General features: G+C 41.5%; 1 protein-coding gene across 1 annotated transcript; it reads left to right on the forward strand.

Moving 5' to 3' along the window:
* The first annotated feature begins 9,214 nt into the window (after window positions 1–9,214).
* Window positions 9,215–15,408, forward strand: LOC138636349 (cerebellar degeneration-related protein 2-like). Its single transcript, XM_069724328.1, has 6 exons — window positions 9,215–9,436; window positions 10,157–10,269; window positions 11,536–11,684; window positions 11,823–11,975; window positions 13,544–13,763; window positions 14,109–15,408. The coding sequence occupies exons 1-6, from the start codon at window positions 9,355–9,357 to the stop codon at window positions 14,718–14,720; spliced, it is 1,329 nt and encodes a 442-aa protein (XP_069580429.1). The 5' UTR covers window positions 9,215–9,354; the 3' UTR covers window positions 14,721–15,408.
* The last annotated feature ends 1,594 nt before the right edge of the window (window positions 15,409–17,002 follow it).

The following is a 17,002-nucleotide window of genomic DNA, read 5'->3' on the forward strand; positions in this document are numbered from 1 at the left end:
CACACACACACACACTCTCTCTCTCTCTCTCTCTCTCTCTCTCTTTCTTTCTTTCTTACACACACACACACACACATTTTTTTCCACTTAGTTTTCTCCAGGTTTGTCACCTGGCCTCATATTGTTTGCAGAAGATTTGGCCCAAATATTCTGCACCCTACCTCTTCTAGTGGTCAGTGGATGTCTTTAAAATCACCATCTAAAAGTCAAATGCAGCCAAGCCTGCCTGAAAATGAATGCCTTGTTTACACTTGGCTGATCAGGGCAGACATGATTGATGATACACAGCATGTACCTTAAGAGGAGTTCAATTTAAATAAACAGGGGATGGTTGCATTTAACTCATTCATGTTTGCATTTAAAGAACAACGACTGAAGAACAATGATATCAATTGGCCTTAAAAAAAAAAAAAAACCATGCAGAACATATACTGAATAGTATGCAGTTGAAACGCAAACAGTTGAGCTGTTTTCAATGTGACATCCATTAAAATAGTATGATAATGCTCTAATGTACATTTGGCAATAAAGATAAAGTCTTGATTATACGAGGGGCCATTCAAAAGTTCCAACACTGCTCCTGTTGTGTGCGACCGTATGGCAGCACAGTGATGCACAAGGGGGAAGCTTTAACCTTTGTGAGTAAGTACGCCAAGTTACATCGCTTGATTAACATCAGCGCCTGTGCTGCACTCGTTTTTGTGACCACTGGTATGTGTGCTTTTATGCGTTTTCACCATTGACATGAGCAGAGAGCGCACGTCAGCTTTAATGTCAAACTCAAGAAATCAGCGGCAGAGACCCCCGAAATGTTTCAGAAAAACTACGGTGACGTCGCAGAGAGGTGTTTTGAGTGACATGCACGTCTCAAGAAGGGCAGAACGTCACTGTCAAAGACCAAAGGAGGTGCATCCGGTCAGCAGAGCAACAAGGTGGGTTTTCTTAGACGTCCGTGGGTTGGCGGACCGTGAATTGCTCAAACTGTCAACACCGAGTTTGACCGTGACGCTCTGAAGCGTCTGAGGGGAAAACACTCGGTGCAAACAACCTGAACTGTGGCGCGATGGCACTTCAGTCATCCAACACGTCAACGCACCTGCTCACAGCACATTGAAAACACGCAACACACAAATCATTACCCCCCCCCCCCCCACCATCCCTCCTCAACACTCAGTGCAACTTCTTTCTGGGCCCCCAAAAATGTGACGTGTGCTCTCTGCTCATGTTCAGGTTCATGGCAAAAATCGCACATCTGCATGTACCATTGATCACAAAAATAGGTGTAACACAGGTGCTGCTATTGATTATGCAACTTGGGATATTACTCACCAAAGTTACAGCCTCCACCTGCTCCGTCACGGTGCTTAACTTCATTGGCACTCCGCCTATATTTGTGACCTGTACATGAACGGATTAATACAGAAAACCTTTTACAATTATAAACCCGAGAAAAAAGACAAAAAAATCAATATTAATATCCCAAAGGGTTTTATTATTTCAAGAGATCGTCCCAGTCTCCACCTAGTTCAGGAAACGGACATAAATTCTAGAGGTGCACCCGACATGAGGCAGACTCAAGTCATGAGTCAAATATATAGTCTCAATAAATTGAGCGCAAGAGGCCACATCATGGTTTATACCAGAAAGTTGTCTGTAATGAATCATTTAAACTGCTGTGCAGAAACGCCACAAATACTCCCTGCTCTCCTCTTATTGCTGCACTTTGTGGTTTTTTTTTTTTTTTTTTAAACTGAAAAAACATAATCAGCTTTGAGAGAAAACCTCCAAAACAGAATCTGGCTGCGAAATAAAATCAGCACAGCTAAGATTTTTGGCTGACGGTGGCAAAAACTGTTCCAAAAAAAAAAAAAATACACATTATGATTATAGTTGTTGACAAACCTGCCTGAGAGTGTTGGTTCAAAATGCTGCATTTGAAGCTGATCCAGGAAGAAGTATTTCACATCAGGACGGATAAAAACAGAGCCAGCCGCCAGGACGTTTTGTCTTCACTCAGCAGTTGGACTGCACTGCTGGAGAGAAGTGGTCAGCTCAGCTTTTTCCAGCTTGCGAGTGTGATATTAAACTTATCAGATCCCCACAAGTTCGATAGCACAAAGGTGCAGTGAGTGCACGTAGAACAAAGTCACTCAGAAAACAAACAACTCAGCTGGATGACTGCAACCAATACAGATTTCCATAACTGATCAAAAAAAATAAAACACATTTAACTGACAGGTTGATCTAACTGAGTGTTTCTGATCTATTTTACTTGGTCAGAACTGTTTCTGATCATCAGTGTTAATCATTTTAAGATACCAATATCTACCTTATTTACCTGTTCTTTAATAATTGAATTGATCTACATCACTTAGAACTGTGCATTTATACTGCTGTCATTTTATCAGTTTCATAATTTCCTTCTGATCCGTTTGACTTTCGTTTCTTCATTCTCTTCATGTTTGCTCTGTTTCAGGATTAGTTTGCGATCAACGCTGACTTTAACCTCCGTTTTATGTCGTGATCTTACCATTGATGCAAATATTATAAAACACTATCGCTGACAATGTTAACAAAAATTGCCGTCACTCATGATGCAAATGCAAAATATTATCACTGACATTGCTAACACAAATTGCCGTCCTGTTGATGCTAATACAAAATACTATCACAGACAAAGCAGACGTAAAAAAAAAAAGAAAAGAAATAAACACAGAAAAATGGATGTTTTAACACGTTTTAACAAAATATCAGTCTTGTAAATTTTGGCCGACACACTTCAACCGTGTGCAAATATGTTGCGAAATGTTAGTGGTGGTGTTTGTTTTAAAATGTACAACAGCAAACCAGATGTAGCTATGATAGTAGATATATTTGTTTAAAATATATGTATTTATTCAAGTCTTCCATTGTGCTGTCGAATGTTCGGATGATACTTGTTTTTCATTGCATTACTTGCCTTATTTATCTGTTGACTCATTTCAGCGTTAAACTGAAAAGGTGTTTGTCAAACCAGCATTCAGCATCTGCACTCTGCACACCGTCGATCACCTCTCCCGTACGCTGCATCAGCCACGTCGCTTTTCATCCACAAACGCGGGAAAGACATCTGAACAGGAGACAGCTGTCAGTCACTCTTTTCAAACACAGAGGCCTCTCAGGCTGCATTTCCTCCCGGATTCTCATTTAAAGGCAAGGTCTTCCTCTTGTCTTTGAGAGTAAGGACAAACTGCACAGAACCAAAGGCACGAGAGAAATCCCTGTTTCATAGAGTTTCAGCACCAAACCAAGCTCTTGGGTGATTTTCTCTCCCTGTGCCGCTGTGATCCCCTGAAGCTGTGCGAGAGAGATTAGCAAAAATTCATCTACTTCACAGAGTTTTGTTTTACCCACGAGCCGCCGGGTGGGAGATTACTTGTGAAATTAACTTTTTTTTTTTTTCCCTTTAAAGTTTCATAGTTTCCCCAGCCAACGACAGCTTTGATGTCGCTGTTCAGTGATAAAGCTTTGCTATCTTTAACCCAAATAGAATTTATTATCGTGGCGTCATCTTTCTCTCCCCTGTTATCTGTCTGTCGCCCCATTCCTCTTGTTTCTAATTTACTGTTTATTGCTTTGCGTGTGTAAACAACATGGATGGACCAGTGCAATATTAAAGTAATATCTGCTACACACACACACATGCGTGCATGTATAGTATACATCATGTGGGCTCGTTTGCCTCTGCCAGAGTCTTTGTAACCCCCCACCCCCACCCCTACCCACCACCACCCACCACCCACCACCACCACCAGCACTCCACCCCAACGCACAACACATATGTGATCCTGGATGCGAGTTGGCATCACGCTGATCTTTGCAAACCGCCTGGTTGTCATGGCAACGCAGCGGCTCCTCTCAGCGCGAGTACATCTCCCATCCTTGACTATTTGTGTACGCGTCCAGAACAAAAGGCGAGAAGGAAAAAAAAAAAAAAAAAAAAAAAAAGAGGACGCGAATCAGTCAAAAAAAAAAAAAATCACGACAAATTAAAATCGCTGCGGGTTCGCTGCTCTCCGCCTGTCATGATGGATTGCTGCAAAAAAAATTAAAAAAAAAAAAAAACGTGAAAAAAAGCCAAAGCTTTGAAGATTAACTTAAAACAAGCACTCTCACACACACGTACACACACACACACACAGTCAACACATGTATTATGTGTGTGTGTGTGTGTGTGTGTGTGTTGTTGAGTTTCTACCCAGAAGCACTTCCTCAAATCCCATTACACCCTCCCTCCCAAACATGGAGAGGATCCAATCCCCACAGCCAGCACAGTTGATATGGAAACGGATCAGTAAAGCTCCAAATCTCTCTTTTAACGAGTCATTACCGGTTACTGCCGCCCATTAATGTCACTACAGCCACGCTACGGCAGGAAGAAACACCATTACTAACCCAGATCGCTGCAGGGATGAGGAGGAACGTGTGAATGGGGTGGTGAGCACAGTGGTAATCATCCTGTTTGCCCGCAACCTCGCCTGTAATATTTCAATTTCCTCCCACACTTTATTTGACTTTCCTTTACTTGCAAAGCCATTGTCGTGCTGCTCGCCTTTATTGTCACGCAGAAAAAAAAAAAAAAAAACAAGAAAAAAAACCCGAGGTGAAATTTTGTTTTTCATTTGAGATAACACCTCTAATCGTTTTCTGCCAGGGAGATGAAATAACAGGCGGGCTGAAGGAGCGCATGCATGAGGTCCCATTTTGTTGTTTAGACACCTCACACCCTGTGAAATCTAAAAGCAGTAGAACATCAATGAAAGCATAAATCTATGTGTCGACGGGAGAAACACAAACGGTGTTTATTCTGCGAGAAAAGATCAGAGCCATTTTATCTCTCCAAGAAGCCGAGTCCCCGCAGAGAGCTCCGGCTTCCTGCTCTGGCTTTTGTCTCATCTCACTGACAGCCACTAAACAAGAGATGCTGTGGGACAGTGGAGAATTGGATGGGAAGAGAGGGGAAAACACCGAGGGTGGAGCACGGAAAAGGGAGAGCGCGTGGAAGATGAAAGGGCTGGAGCGAAGAGGCCTTGAAGCAAATGATGTTACTGGCAACTAATCCCCAACCTGGCTGAATAATCTGTCCGGGGGGGGGGGGGGGGGGGTGTTGGAGAGCAGATGCGACAGCGTGACTCCTATTTTGACACCGACAAGAAACAGCGACGGCTGCGGCCTCACGGCGACTCACACAATCTGCGAGAATTTGTTCCGAGTCAGCCTCCCGGTCAAAGGGACACTTCGTGATCAGGGCTTTGACTCACGGCTGCTGAAGCCCGGTTGATGAATGGATTGCACCGTCAGCGTATGCATTTCAACGGAAGACATGAGTCGGCTAACAGGGGAAAAAAATAAAGATATAAAACGTTTTGGGGGGGGGTTTTTTTTTTGGACAAATTCTGGAAATTATCCATTTGTTTTGTTTTACGTTTCCAAGTTAAAAAAAAAAAAGTCTTACGACCTCACTTTCACTGCTGAACTATTAGCAGATATACTAGCTGCTCTTCGAGGGGAGAGATACAGGCTTGAGCTAAATGCTAATGTTAGTCTGCTAACGTGTTATAAACCACAGTATTGGACAAACTCACACTTTGACCAGCTGATAGTGTTATAAGACAAAGATAAAGAATCTGAAAGGTTTTGAAATTTTGAATTTAAATGCTAATTTGGCAAAAAAAAAAAAACGCCATCTTATTACTTATAATCTAGTCTGTTGATCAACAACAACATTAAGTCCAAATAATTACAATTATATCAAAGAAAAGTAAACAGAGTGACGCGTATGTGTTTAGTAAGAGGACAAACAGGAGAAAGGCCCTTCTGAGTTCAATTCAATCTTTAGTATTTCAAAAAGCTAAACTAAAAGCCAGCATAAAATAAACCTCTGACAGAAAATGTAAAGATGACAATATTCATTCCATCAAAAACAACACAAGTTGTAGACAATAAAGGAGCCCAATCCTGCCAAGGGGGACTAATCATAAACTCCACTTGTACCTCAACTGTCTCTGGGAGTCTGAAGAGGACTGATGAATCACACCGCACTGCACACAAAGTGTCAATACTAGTTTAAAGAAAAAAAAAAGTCACCAAAACTTCAAACTCGACTGCAACCAACAAACAGGTCGGCGTCTCAGCACAAGAAAGGCAGGTGGCTAATAACTGCTCACAGTTGGTAATTACAGGGACGTGGACTAAAACACAAAAAGGAACAAACAAAACAATTAACAAAACAAATAAACAACAGATTAGTCCGCCCTCGCAGGACACACTCGCAGATCTTTTTGTCCGTGGGCCACGCGAGGCTGGGCGCACTAACTAAAACTAATAAATGCGAAACAAATCCAAACCAAGGACACAGTTATAAGATCCAAGACTCGCTGTAAAACACAAAACAACAATTACTACATGAGCAATTAACCAAACAAAACAGGGCAACGACAATTTGAATAAGGATTGTGATATTATTATAAAACTAAACGGCAACAAACATTATGTACTGCTACCTGCATCCACCAATCACTGACCAGGAAACAGGAAACAGGAAACCCACAGGTACCACGAGTTACATTAAGTTAGCATTTTAGCATTCTAACATTCACTATTTAGCACTGAACGCAAAGTTGACCTAAAACTGTAGTTTAAAACGTAGTTTTGCAGGTGTGAGGTGAAAAGTTAATGAATGACTGAAGCCGGTGGGTTTAACAAGGAAACACGAGCGTCTGCCCCAACAATATAACTGATGAGACGTTTCACACACAAAAACAAAAACAAAAAACATTTATCAACCTCACAGCACTGGAGAAAACTCATATAATCACAAACGTGGGTATGTGTATTTTCCTTTGGGCCCTTGAAACACAATATCAAGAATCTGTTCCATATTGTTTTGAGCTATTTCAGTCTGGACGAACAAGCCAACTGTGCCATCAATAAAACAACACTGTTAGCGTGGGCGGAGGCTGGAAATCTAAAGTTCCAGCCGAGCAATCACTGAGTCATCGTAGGGGCTCGAAAGTAATATTAAATTCTTAAAAAATACAATCAAATGAGGGAGAAGGAAGAAAGACAACGCTCCCGTGTCTTCAGCTGAACTGATATTATGCTTCTGACAACCGAAGCTGTTGTTTCCCAGAGAGAATATTTATGGTTTGTTTTGGTTGTTTTTTGCAATCCTCGTATTAATGAGGATAAATTTAATTTGGTATTTTACCATTGTATTACTGAATTTATTAAACTGTATATTAGTAACGATTACGACACCATCTTGATTGCTGTGGTCTTGTGAGCATAATAGTGAAAGGGGTATTGAAATCACGTGTACTGGTGTATGTATTGCAGGCCTACTTAAAAAAAAATATTTTAAGTACAACACAAGAAAATATAAAGAGAGACACATGTGAACAAAACTATTGACAGAAAGATAAATGTTTTGCATCATTTTTCCAAACAGGAAAGAGAAATCAATGTGACAAGACAGAGAAGATGAAGCGGTTGGAGCTGCACTCATCATCGTCCTCTGACTCCAAACTATCACATCATTTATCATCAGCCGGCAGGATGTTTCCCCGAGAGAAAACATCCACCGTGGAGCATGTTTTCATCCATCTGGTGATGAAACTGCAATCCGACTGCGCAGCTCATGAAATGCTTTATTTTATTTATACCGTGGATCAGCACTCTTTGGTATGTTAATCTATTTGATCATGTTTATTTCTTTTAATGTGCTCGAATGAATAATTTAGCGAAAAAATCTTGAGTGTGCGCATCGCGTCGCCTTTGTCTGGTGTGAACGAAGACTTTAATGTTGGTCATGTTGTGCTGAGCGGGGAATTTAGACCAAATTATGAAACTACACTGCCACCGACTGATGGAAACTCATGCCTTCAATACGCATCATAGTGTGCTGATGATTATACACAATGTGTAAAATCATGATCTGGATTCATCAAAGTAACAAGACACCTTTTTACTCCAGGTATTTGTACTTAAATTTTATTTTTCTGCTACTACTTCTGCAACTTACATTTCATTGCATTTTAGAGATAAATATTTCACTATTCTATTTTGTTGTGGCGGTTATAGTTACTAAAAATCTAGATTTTAGCTACAAAACGTAATCAATTTAGGAAATACGATGCATGAGATTTTATTTAAGATTTTATTTAAATAAATTTGATCATCTGTAGAAACATGTGAAGTTTTTTACTGGAAGAATGAACTAATTTGATGTTACCTACAGTATACCACTATAATTTTGTGGGTTCTATTCTGGTGTCATGAACTCAGAACTGGGTTTTTTTTGTTGTTGTTGTTTTTTTTTGTTTTTTTTGCCACTGCAGCGCCCCCGTGTGGTGATTGTGAGTCTGTGCGCTGACGTTTCCAGGGAGGAACTGAACACAGAGAGCAGGTATGGTGACGAAGTCAAACCTGACAGAGGCAGGTTTATACCGGAAACTGCGCGGCCAAACTTCAAAATAAAAGCATAGAATTACTCCGTTTACCTATGACTATAAATTTCAACTGAAAGAAGAAACAGTCACCATTAAACTACAACAATCGAAGGGTTTTGTGCAATTAAAGCTTTAAGTAAGTAAGCTGTCATTTTGCATCTCTTTGTAGTCATTTGTGTGTCTTTGTGGTTGTTTTTTGCATCTCTTTCTGGCTGTTTTGTGTCTCATTTTGGTCATTGTTGTTTCTTAAATGGTTCATTTCGTCCTTGTGTCTCTCTCTATGGTAATTCATGTCTCATTTTGCTTGTTTTGTGTCTTTTTTTTGGTGGTTATTTTTCCATTGCCTTCTGGTCGTTTGCATTTATTTTGGCTGTTTTGTTTCACATTAAGATCTTTTTTTTAAAATATTTTTGTAGTCATTCTATGTCTCTTTGTGGTAATTGTTTTGCTCTTTATGGTTGCTATGTGTCTCATTTTGGTTCCCTGGCATCCAGGCTACTGATTGGGTGTTCAAAATCGCTATAAGCTTGCAAACACATTGAAACTCATATTTATTTTAAAACCAGCGTTTTACATTGACGTTTGACAGCAATTTTTCTCTTTCGTTTTCTTTCCTCCTAAAAGAAGCAGGCTGCAACATTTATTCTGAAAATCCAAACCGGAAAGCCCTCCTGAGGGCTGCGCAGCTCCATCAGTGGTGAGCTGTCTGTGCGTCTGTCCGGTCATGAGCGCACACCGGTGCCGGCTGCAGGCGGGAAGGGAGCTGACTGAATCGTTTATCCCCGCTCATACACGTCTTTTTTTTTTTCTCTTATTAAAAAATGGAATAAGTCCTCAAGGAGCGTGACTGATTTCAATCGTGAAGATGCTGGCAGACATGATTGTGGAAGAGGAATTTGAGATCAAGGAGGAGGAACCGTGGTACAACAAGCAAGACCTTGAACAAGGTACAGTTTCCTTCCAGTCTTTGTCTCTGAACCCTTAAAGATAAAGAACCCTATTTAAGCTTATTTTACAGTGAAACAGAAAAAACTAATAACATTACAGTTTATATATTTGGCGTATTTAATATATCCCATTAAAAACTCACATTTAAGCCCTGCAGGTGCACAGAAGGTAAAATTTGTAGAAATTTCAGTGATTTTTTTTTTTTTAGGCCTATTATATACTATTATTTTTTAGTTAGGATGTTTTATTTAGTGTACAAGGTGTGTTAGTGAAAATGTTGTGAATGTTTACAGGGGGCAGGAAAAGACAGGAGTCAGCAGGACACATATATGCGGCAAAGGAAATAGAAAAAAACAGAAAAGCTGTGTCTGAAGGACTCTTCATCCCTACTACTGTAGTTATCTCCTTCACACTAGTGGTCAAGGGTTTGTGGAGGGAAAATTCCCTTTTCATGTTTGTTTTTTTAACATGGTATAAAAAAAAAAAAAAAATAAGGCCAAGTGACCCAGCCTGGGTTACTATGTCAATGTATACCTTTTATACGAGTGTGCATAAACGTCGGTTAGTTTCTGAAGACAGATTAAAAGTGGCTTACTGGATTCCTGCCAGCAAAACTAACCTCACAAAGCGGCTTGTAAGGTCTCCAAGTCTCCATCAGTCACACTGAACCATGAGCGCTGAGGCACTTTTTCTTCCTCTTCGCTCCGTCTCTCGTGCAGACCTTCAGCTGGCGGCCGAGCTCGGGAAGAGTCTTCTGGAGAGGAACAGGGAGCTGGAGCAGGGGCTGCAGCAGATGTACTCCACCAACCAGGAGCAGCTGCAGGAGATCGAGGTAAAGACACGGAAACAGAGTCAGGATGTACTGCAAATGAAGTAGCCGCTGCTTTCATAAAGCACTGATTTCCTCTTAAAGTCAGAGATTTATGCTACAGCAGGAGGAGGTTTTCATTTTAGAACATGCTGCAGTATGAGGGGAGACAAAGCATTATTTATTGAGTTTAAAGGTTCGTTGTTGACGTTGGAGATGGTTTAAATAGTTTTAAATGCCATTATAATAATTTAGAAAAAATATCAGCTCTGATTATCGGACATTTACTCCGAGAAGCATGACAAACAATTCAATCACAATTTATTGCTGTCAGATGAACAAAGTTCATATAAATGAAGAAAACACCGCCGCTGTACATTTGACCTCTTTATCTTCTCACCTTTTCTTCTTGTGTGCAAATTTGTTACGAGAAATTTCACGTCAACTTCAGACTTCAAACTAAATTTAAAGAAACCAGGTCAGTCCTGGATGTCTGATCTCTTGTGAGCCAGCTTACAATCGATTACCCGATTTACTGTCGCTCTTCACCAGAATGAAAAGCGTCCAATAAAGCGGGAAACGCCGTGGAAACAAAATCTTGAAATGAAGAACAAACCTATTTACCTCCAACCTCATGTTATTCATTGACTTTTCACTGTTTATGTTCAGTGTTTCTGTGCAGTTTGAGGTTGAACTGTTGTCAGTATGAAGTTGATATTCAAAGGGTTTTTTTGGGTTTCATTTCTGTGTTGATTTTCAGCTGACGAAGAAATATGAAGAAATATGAAGAAAGGTTCAAAGTGTCCTGGCTGCAACAGCTGATAAGAACAATTTATCTCAAGGGAACTGTTAGATAAACGCGCTTTTAGAGACATTCATGTGTTGCTGGGAAAGAAAAACATTAGATTGTTGCTTTACATTTGATTTTGTGGGATTTATACTGCAGAAAAAATGATTAAAGTAGCAGCTAAAACAGCTAATTGCTAATAATAATAGCACGTTTCGGTTTGAACCAAGAGGACCCACCATACAATATTATATGTTAGTCAGAGTCTAATATCATTGTGACTTTAAATACTTTGCGATATGCTGAGTATTGCAATAACATATACTGTGATATATTGAAATTGATTACAGTTTTTCAACTGCAAATTTTGTCTCCAAATAAAACTTCAATTGTTTTCCTCCTGTCCTACTAATTAATGATTTGTTTGATTTGTGCACATTAGAAACATTTAGCCTGGTAGAATTTGAGTCTAACCTTTCAACCTTTCTCCGTCTCTTCTCCAGTACCTGACCAAGCAGGTGGACCTCCTCCGGCAGGTCAACGACCAGCATGCTAAAGTCTACGAGCAGCTGGACGTGTCGGCCCGAGAGCTGGAGCAGAGCAACCGCAAACTGGTTCTGGACAAAAGGACGTCCCAGCAGAAGATCCAAGGGTAGGAAGGGAACTGTGGATCGTCTGGGAAAAAAATAGTTACCGATATATTTGATAAAATCATAAAAACTGTTGGATTTTTGGGGCCAAATGATTCCTTATTGCCAACTGGAGATTTGGTTTTGTTTTTTCTGCGCAGGCTGACTGAAACGGCGGAGCTGCTGCAGACTCAGGTGGAGGAGCTGCAGCAGCGGGTCGGGGAGCTGAAGCTGAGTCCTTCACACAGAGAGAGGTGTCCTCCTCGCAGCACTCAGAGTGTGTCCTGCCTGCAGGAGTTGCAAAACACACTCAGGTGAGGATACGCAAAAAAAACAAAAAAACAAAAACTTTTCATTTTACACACTGGACACAACAAACAAATTCTCATTGTCATTCCTCTACTTTGTAAAATAATCTGAATGGCATTGTCACTGATCCCAAAGCTTTTTGTAAGCCACAAATGAGGAAGCACCAGATCCTATTAGCTCTCCCCGATGTGTGCTAATCCTGCTCTGACTGGCAGCTGTCCATGACTACCTCACAGCAGTGTGCAGGTTTCATGCTGCGGTCACTTCATCTCGGCCTGCAGCGTGACATTCATTCACCGCCTCGGTTTAGTCTCCGTGGCGTGTAATTCTGTTAGCGCGGCTCCCTCAAAACATCCGGCTCAGATGCTGGGAAATCTCACTGATAAAAGATGCAAGAGGCTCCGAACTGAAGTGTGGTGGATGAGGTTGGAAGGTAAGAGGCCAAAGTCTGAGTTAAAGGGCACAAACATGTCTCAATATCTCTCTCTCAATAAGTTTGATTGATTCTAATCTAATCACCGCAGCGCCGCTGATAAATTCTTGATTCTTTGCTTCGTGTGCTTTTCTTGGCCTGTCACCCTTTCTTTCTTTTTTTTGTTGTTGTTTTGTTTCTTTTTTGTTGTTTTCAGCTGTGTATTGATTTTTGAACACCGTTTCCAGGCACTTCCTAAAAATGTCTGTCGACTTAAACGTCACATTTGGTGGACAAAGGTTGAAACTGGCTTCTGACCTTTGATATATTTTCATTGCATTTCCGGTCGCTTTGTTTTGCCTCAATAAAAAGCAGACACGTCATAGATAAGAAAGAGAGGACAAATTATCAGCCAATAGTTGGACAGGAACAGCTGACAAGAAAGAAGTTTTCTTTGGGACTTTTGACCGTTTGATCACGTTGAGGTTTCCTTGTTTGTTGTACAGCTGTGGACGTTTCCGTTATATTTAGCTTGTTGCAGACATCTCGTTTAAATTGGCTTCAGCTAAGGTCAGTTGTCGACCTTAAAGACACATTATGCTCGTAACTTAAAATAAACGGCTTCAAATTCATTTTGGATGGCACTCTGACTGACTCTAATAAGGAGAATGAAAACTCTTTCATTCCCTCTGCGCGCCCTGGACGCCCGATCTTACATTAAGTTACTTTGGTTGGTCGGATACGGTCTCCCAGGAAACATGCGTAACGCTTTCCATCAAACATCACCGACTACGGCGTCGCTTACCATGTTGGCCGGCTTGCCACCAAAGTGTACTTCACTTTGCGGGTCGAGTTTAATTCAGTTAAACTCAACACGCAACGACATCTATTTTGTACGTGCTTCGCCCTCGAATGCGCGACTGCATACTCGAAGATTTGGAGTTACGACAAGTAACTGTCGCTTGATACGTGTGGTACCGCTTGCGGACACGGGGAGCGCTGTTTCTGCCGTTTCTTCGAGCATGTTGGCCGTGCTGACAGACCTGAAAGCATGTTGTTGTTGTTTTTTTTTTAAATTTATTGCTTTGTTGTTTGAAAAATCGTATTAATCCAAAGTATGAAAACACGCACGGAGTTGTAACAGTCTGCGTCTCTGCGCAGGTTCGACGACAACCCCGACGAACGCTCGGACGACCTCGAGTCCTCCGCCATTTCGTGGCACGAAGAGGAGCAGGCGTCGCTGCAACAGTCGCTCCGCGCACTTCAGACGCAGTTCGCCGCCGAGCGCGCTCGGAGGGAGGAAGCGGAGCAAGAGGCCGAGCTGCTTGCCAGAGACAACGCAGAGCTGGAGCAGCAGCTGGCACGGCTCCGGGGATGTCAGGTACGTTTGTTGACTTTTGTCCTCAAATGCCGGCAGGTTAAAGGCTCATTTAGCAACTTTATCACATTGGCTGCTGGTCCAGACTGAAATATCTCAACAATTATTGGATGGATGGGCCTGGAATTTTATACAGAGACTCGTGTTCCCCAGAGGATGAGTCCTGATGATCTGCATCTTCAAACACTTCTTGCTGTCTTTTTATTTTTCCTTTACACTAAAGTTAAAAAAAAAAAAAAAAAAAGACACCGCCAGCGGTAGCGCCAGGATATGTTTGACGAAGCTCCGAGTTCAGTTTGTGTCCTTCCCCTCTGAGTGACAGCATCTCATTTCTGTGTCTCTCTTCAGGTCAGAGCGTCAGAGCTGGAGCGAGAGACCGAGGAGCTTCGTCAGCTCTGGAAGTCGGAGTCCTCGACGAGATCCTCCAGGCCGGACGTCGTGCACGGCCTGCTGCGAGACTCGATGTTCCTCAGCCCGGACGAGGAGAACGAAGGGGAGGCAGCTGCAGCTAAAAGCCCGGCGGACCTGAAGCGCTGGGGCAGCGAGCGGCAGACGAAGGCGACGCCGACGCCCGACTCTCCCAACAGGCTCTACGACCACGAGTGCTCCTGCGTGCGCCGGGCCGAGGTGGTGAAGTATCGCGGGATCTCGCTGCTCAACGAGGTGGACGCCCAGTACAGTGCCTTGCAGGTGAAGTACGACGAGCTGCTGCGACGCTGCCACCTGGGCCTGCCGGAGGACGAGCGGGACGGGGGGAGCAGCGAGTCGGTGCAGACTGCGTCTCTCGTCGTCGCTTGTCCTGCTCTGAAGGACATGGAAGACTTTGAGGATGACTTTCACCAGCCGGAGTACAAGGAACTTTTCAGGGAAATTTTCTCCCGCATTCAGAAGACCAAAGAGGACCTGATTGAAAACAGGGAGCGATCCGCAGCTGATGAAGCGCTGCCTATTTTCCATTAGTTGCTTAAAAAAAAAAAAACAGCTGACAGATTAATTGTCTTCCAGTTTGCAAAGTGACTCTTTGAAAAGGATTTTTTTTTTTTTTTTTTATTTGCCCAGAAATGATAATCGCCACACAAACGTGTTCAGAGACGAGAGTGATGCAGGAACAAGAAGGCTGAACACCACCAGCTCATGTAGCTCATTTTGCACAGAAACACCAGTGCCTAACACCGCCGTCTCTACTGTACAATCTCTCTACCTCACTTGGCACGACCCAGCTCACAAACAAGCCGCCGAGGAAACATTTCTGGGGAATAATCTGTCTTCTTCTTTTAAGATGGTAATGCTTTATTTTGTAGCTCCCATAGTTTTCTGACAAGGACATTAAAAAAAAAAAAAAAAAAAATTCATGTAAATTCAGAGAAGTTCTTGGTAAAGATGCAAAGAAGACATTTGGTTCTAAATACAGAAAAAAGTTGGTACACTTTCACTGAAACTATTTGAATTAACTTATGGTGTAACCGAGCTGTTCTTTCAGTCAGTGCACAACAGGCCACCTGAACATGCAAAACAATGTCAAAATTGAATTTATGCAACTCGGTACATATCCAGCGGTTATGGAGCAACTTCATCATTAATTTAGAGTCATGTTTAAACCCACATAATCAATGTTTGTCCAATATTATCGCTTTTAGTTCCATTTTTGGTCCCTACCAACTGCTGAGGGAAATATCTGCCCTTTCAGCCACTAAATGCTCCACCTGTCACTCACTACCCGCGTCGCGTGCCGTTTGATTGCCGAGCGGGTGTTCAAAGCTCTTTTGCTAAAAACGATGAGACGGGAGCAGCGAGACTGAACGAAATCAGTAAAGTTGTTGCCCAAGCGGCTAAACAACCAGCGAATCTAGCTGCAATTTAAGGTGATAATTCTTTCTAGGCTCACTATTACAGAATTGAAACTCCATATAAATTAAACTCAAATGGTTGTCTCTATTTTCATGTAATTATGACCATATTTCCAGCAAACTTCATAGAAAATGATCAGAATTACTGACCCATAAAATATCATTTTTATCGCTGCATCCGTGTTGTTTACTGAGCTCCTCTAAGCTCATGGAAATACTTTCTAATAATAATAATTAATTTTTTCTTTGCAACTATAAAAAAAACAAAAAGTACATTTCATGGTGATAGTTTTGCCTGCGCCTATAAGAGCAACCAATGCAAAGTTAAGTAATATTGTATGCACTGTTATGTTGGTGACAGAGTTTGTATTACGAGAAGTAAAAGCTGGTGAATCAAGGTACTCAAATATGTTTGCATTTTTTTATTTTTTTTATTGTAACATATCTTTCTCTGAAATCACACTTGACTATTGTACGGTAGGTTAGCTGCCTTTGAGTGAATGTTATTGTAAAGGGAGGTTTACCAAAATAATAACCATGTACTTGATGTAACGGCTTCCTGAAGCCACGTATGATTAGAAGCTTTTCTCAGCAGCGTTTCTGTTGCTTTTTGCTGCCTGATGTTCGTGTGTCCTTGTTCAGCTTAAAGACTGCACATGCTGTGTTTGTAGACGTATGTAAAATCACACGGAGATGCACTTTAGAGTTGCACAGGCGTTCTCAATGCTCTTCTGACACTTTATATTCCCGCTGTATGTAGTTAAAGCAGTTTTGATGTGCTACTCTTTGAATCCTAATCTGGACCTGACTAATCTGCGGTATGTGTGAAGGATGTGTGTTTACCTGTTTCATGATTGGACCTCGTGGCTAATGTTACTGTTCTGAGCCATAAAACATGAAGCACGATGAGTCGGCAGCTTTGTGTCGTTTTTTTTTTTTTTTTTACCGAGTCGGTCTGTCGTGAAATTCAACCTCACTTATAAGAGTCGTCGCAGTTGAACCTCACGGAGACACTGTGGGACACGCTGAACTGCAAACAAATCCAGCGCGTCGGTCTAAAAATAAAAGCGTCATTAACAATTAAAATTAGAGATATAACATCCCAGAGGCCCGCGGGCAAAATCACATTGTTGTAGCAACAAAGAGTCTTAAATTATATAAACGACAACAAATTATGGGTCATGTAAATATGTGCAGCGAGCGGTCTCAAAACCCCGAGCAGTAAACAGAGGTTACTAATTATAGTTTGAAACAAATAACGTTTACAGTGAAAATATTGCCAGTAACTGCGAGAAAATGTCTTAGGTTGTGATTTTAACAGGACTTTTCATTTGGATTTCACAAAATTCAGTTTTGATGAAAGCCGGTTAACAATAGAAGAAAAAATAAAAAATA

This window comes from Brachyistius frenatus, unplaced genomic scaffold (genome assembly GCF_029030835.1).
Source record: "Brachyistius frenatus isolate BFR_SWC_R1_liver_20210118 unplaced genomic scaffold, ASM2903083v1 Contig_370, whole genome shotgun sequence".
Lineage (NCBI taxonomy): Eukaryota > Metazoa > Chordata > Actinopteri > Embiotocidae > Brachyistius > Brachyistius frenatus.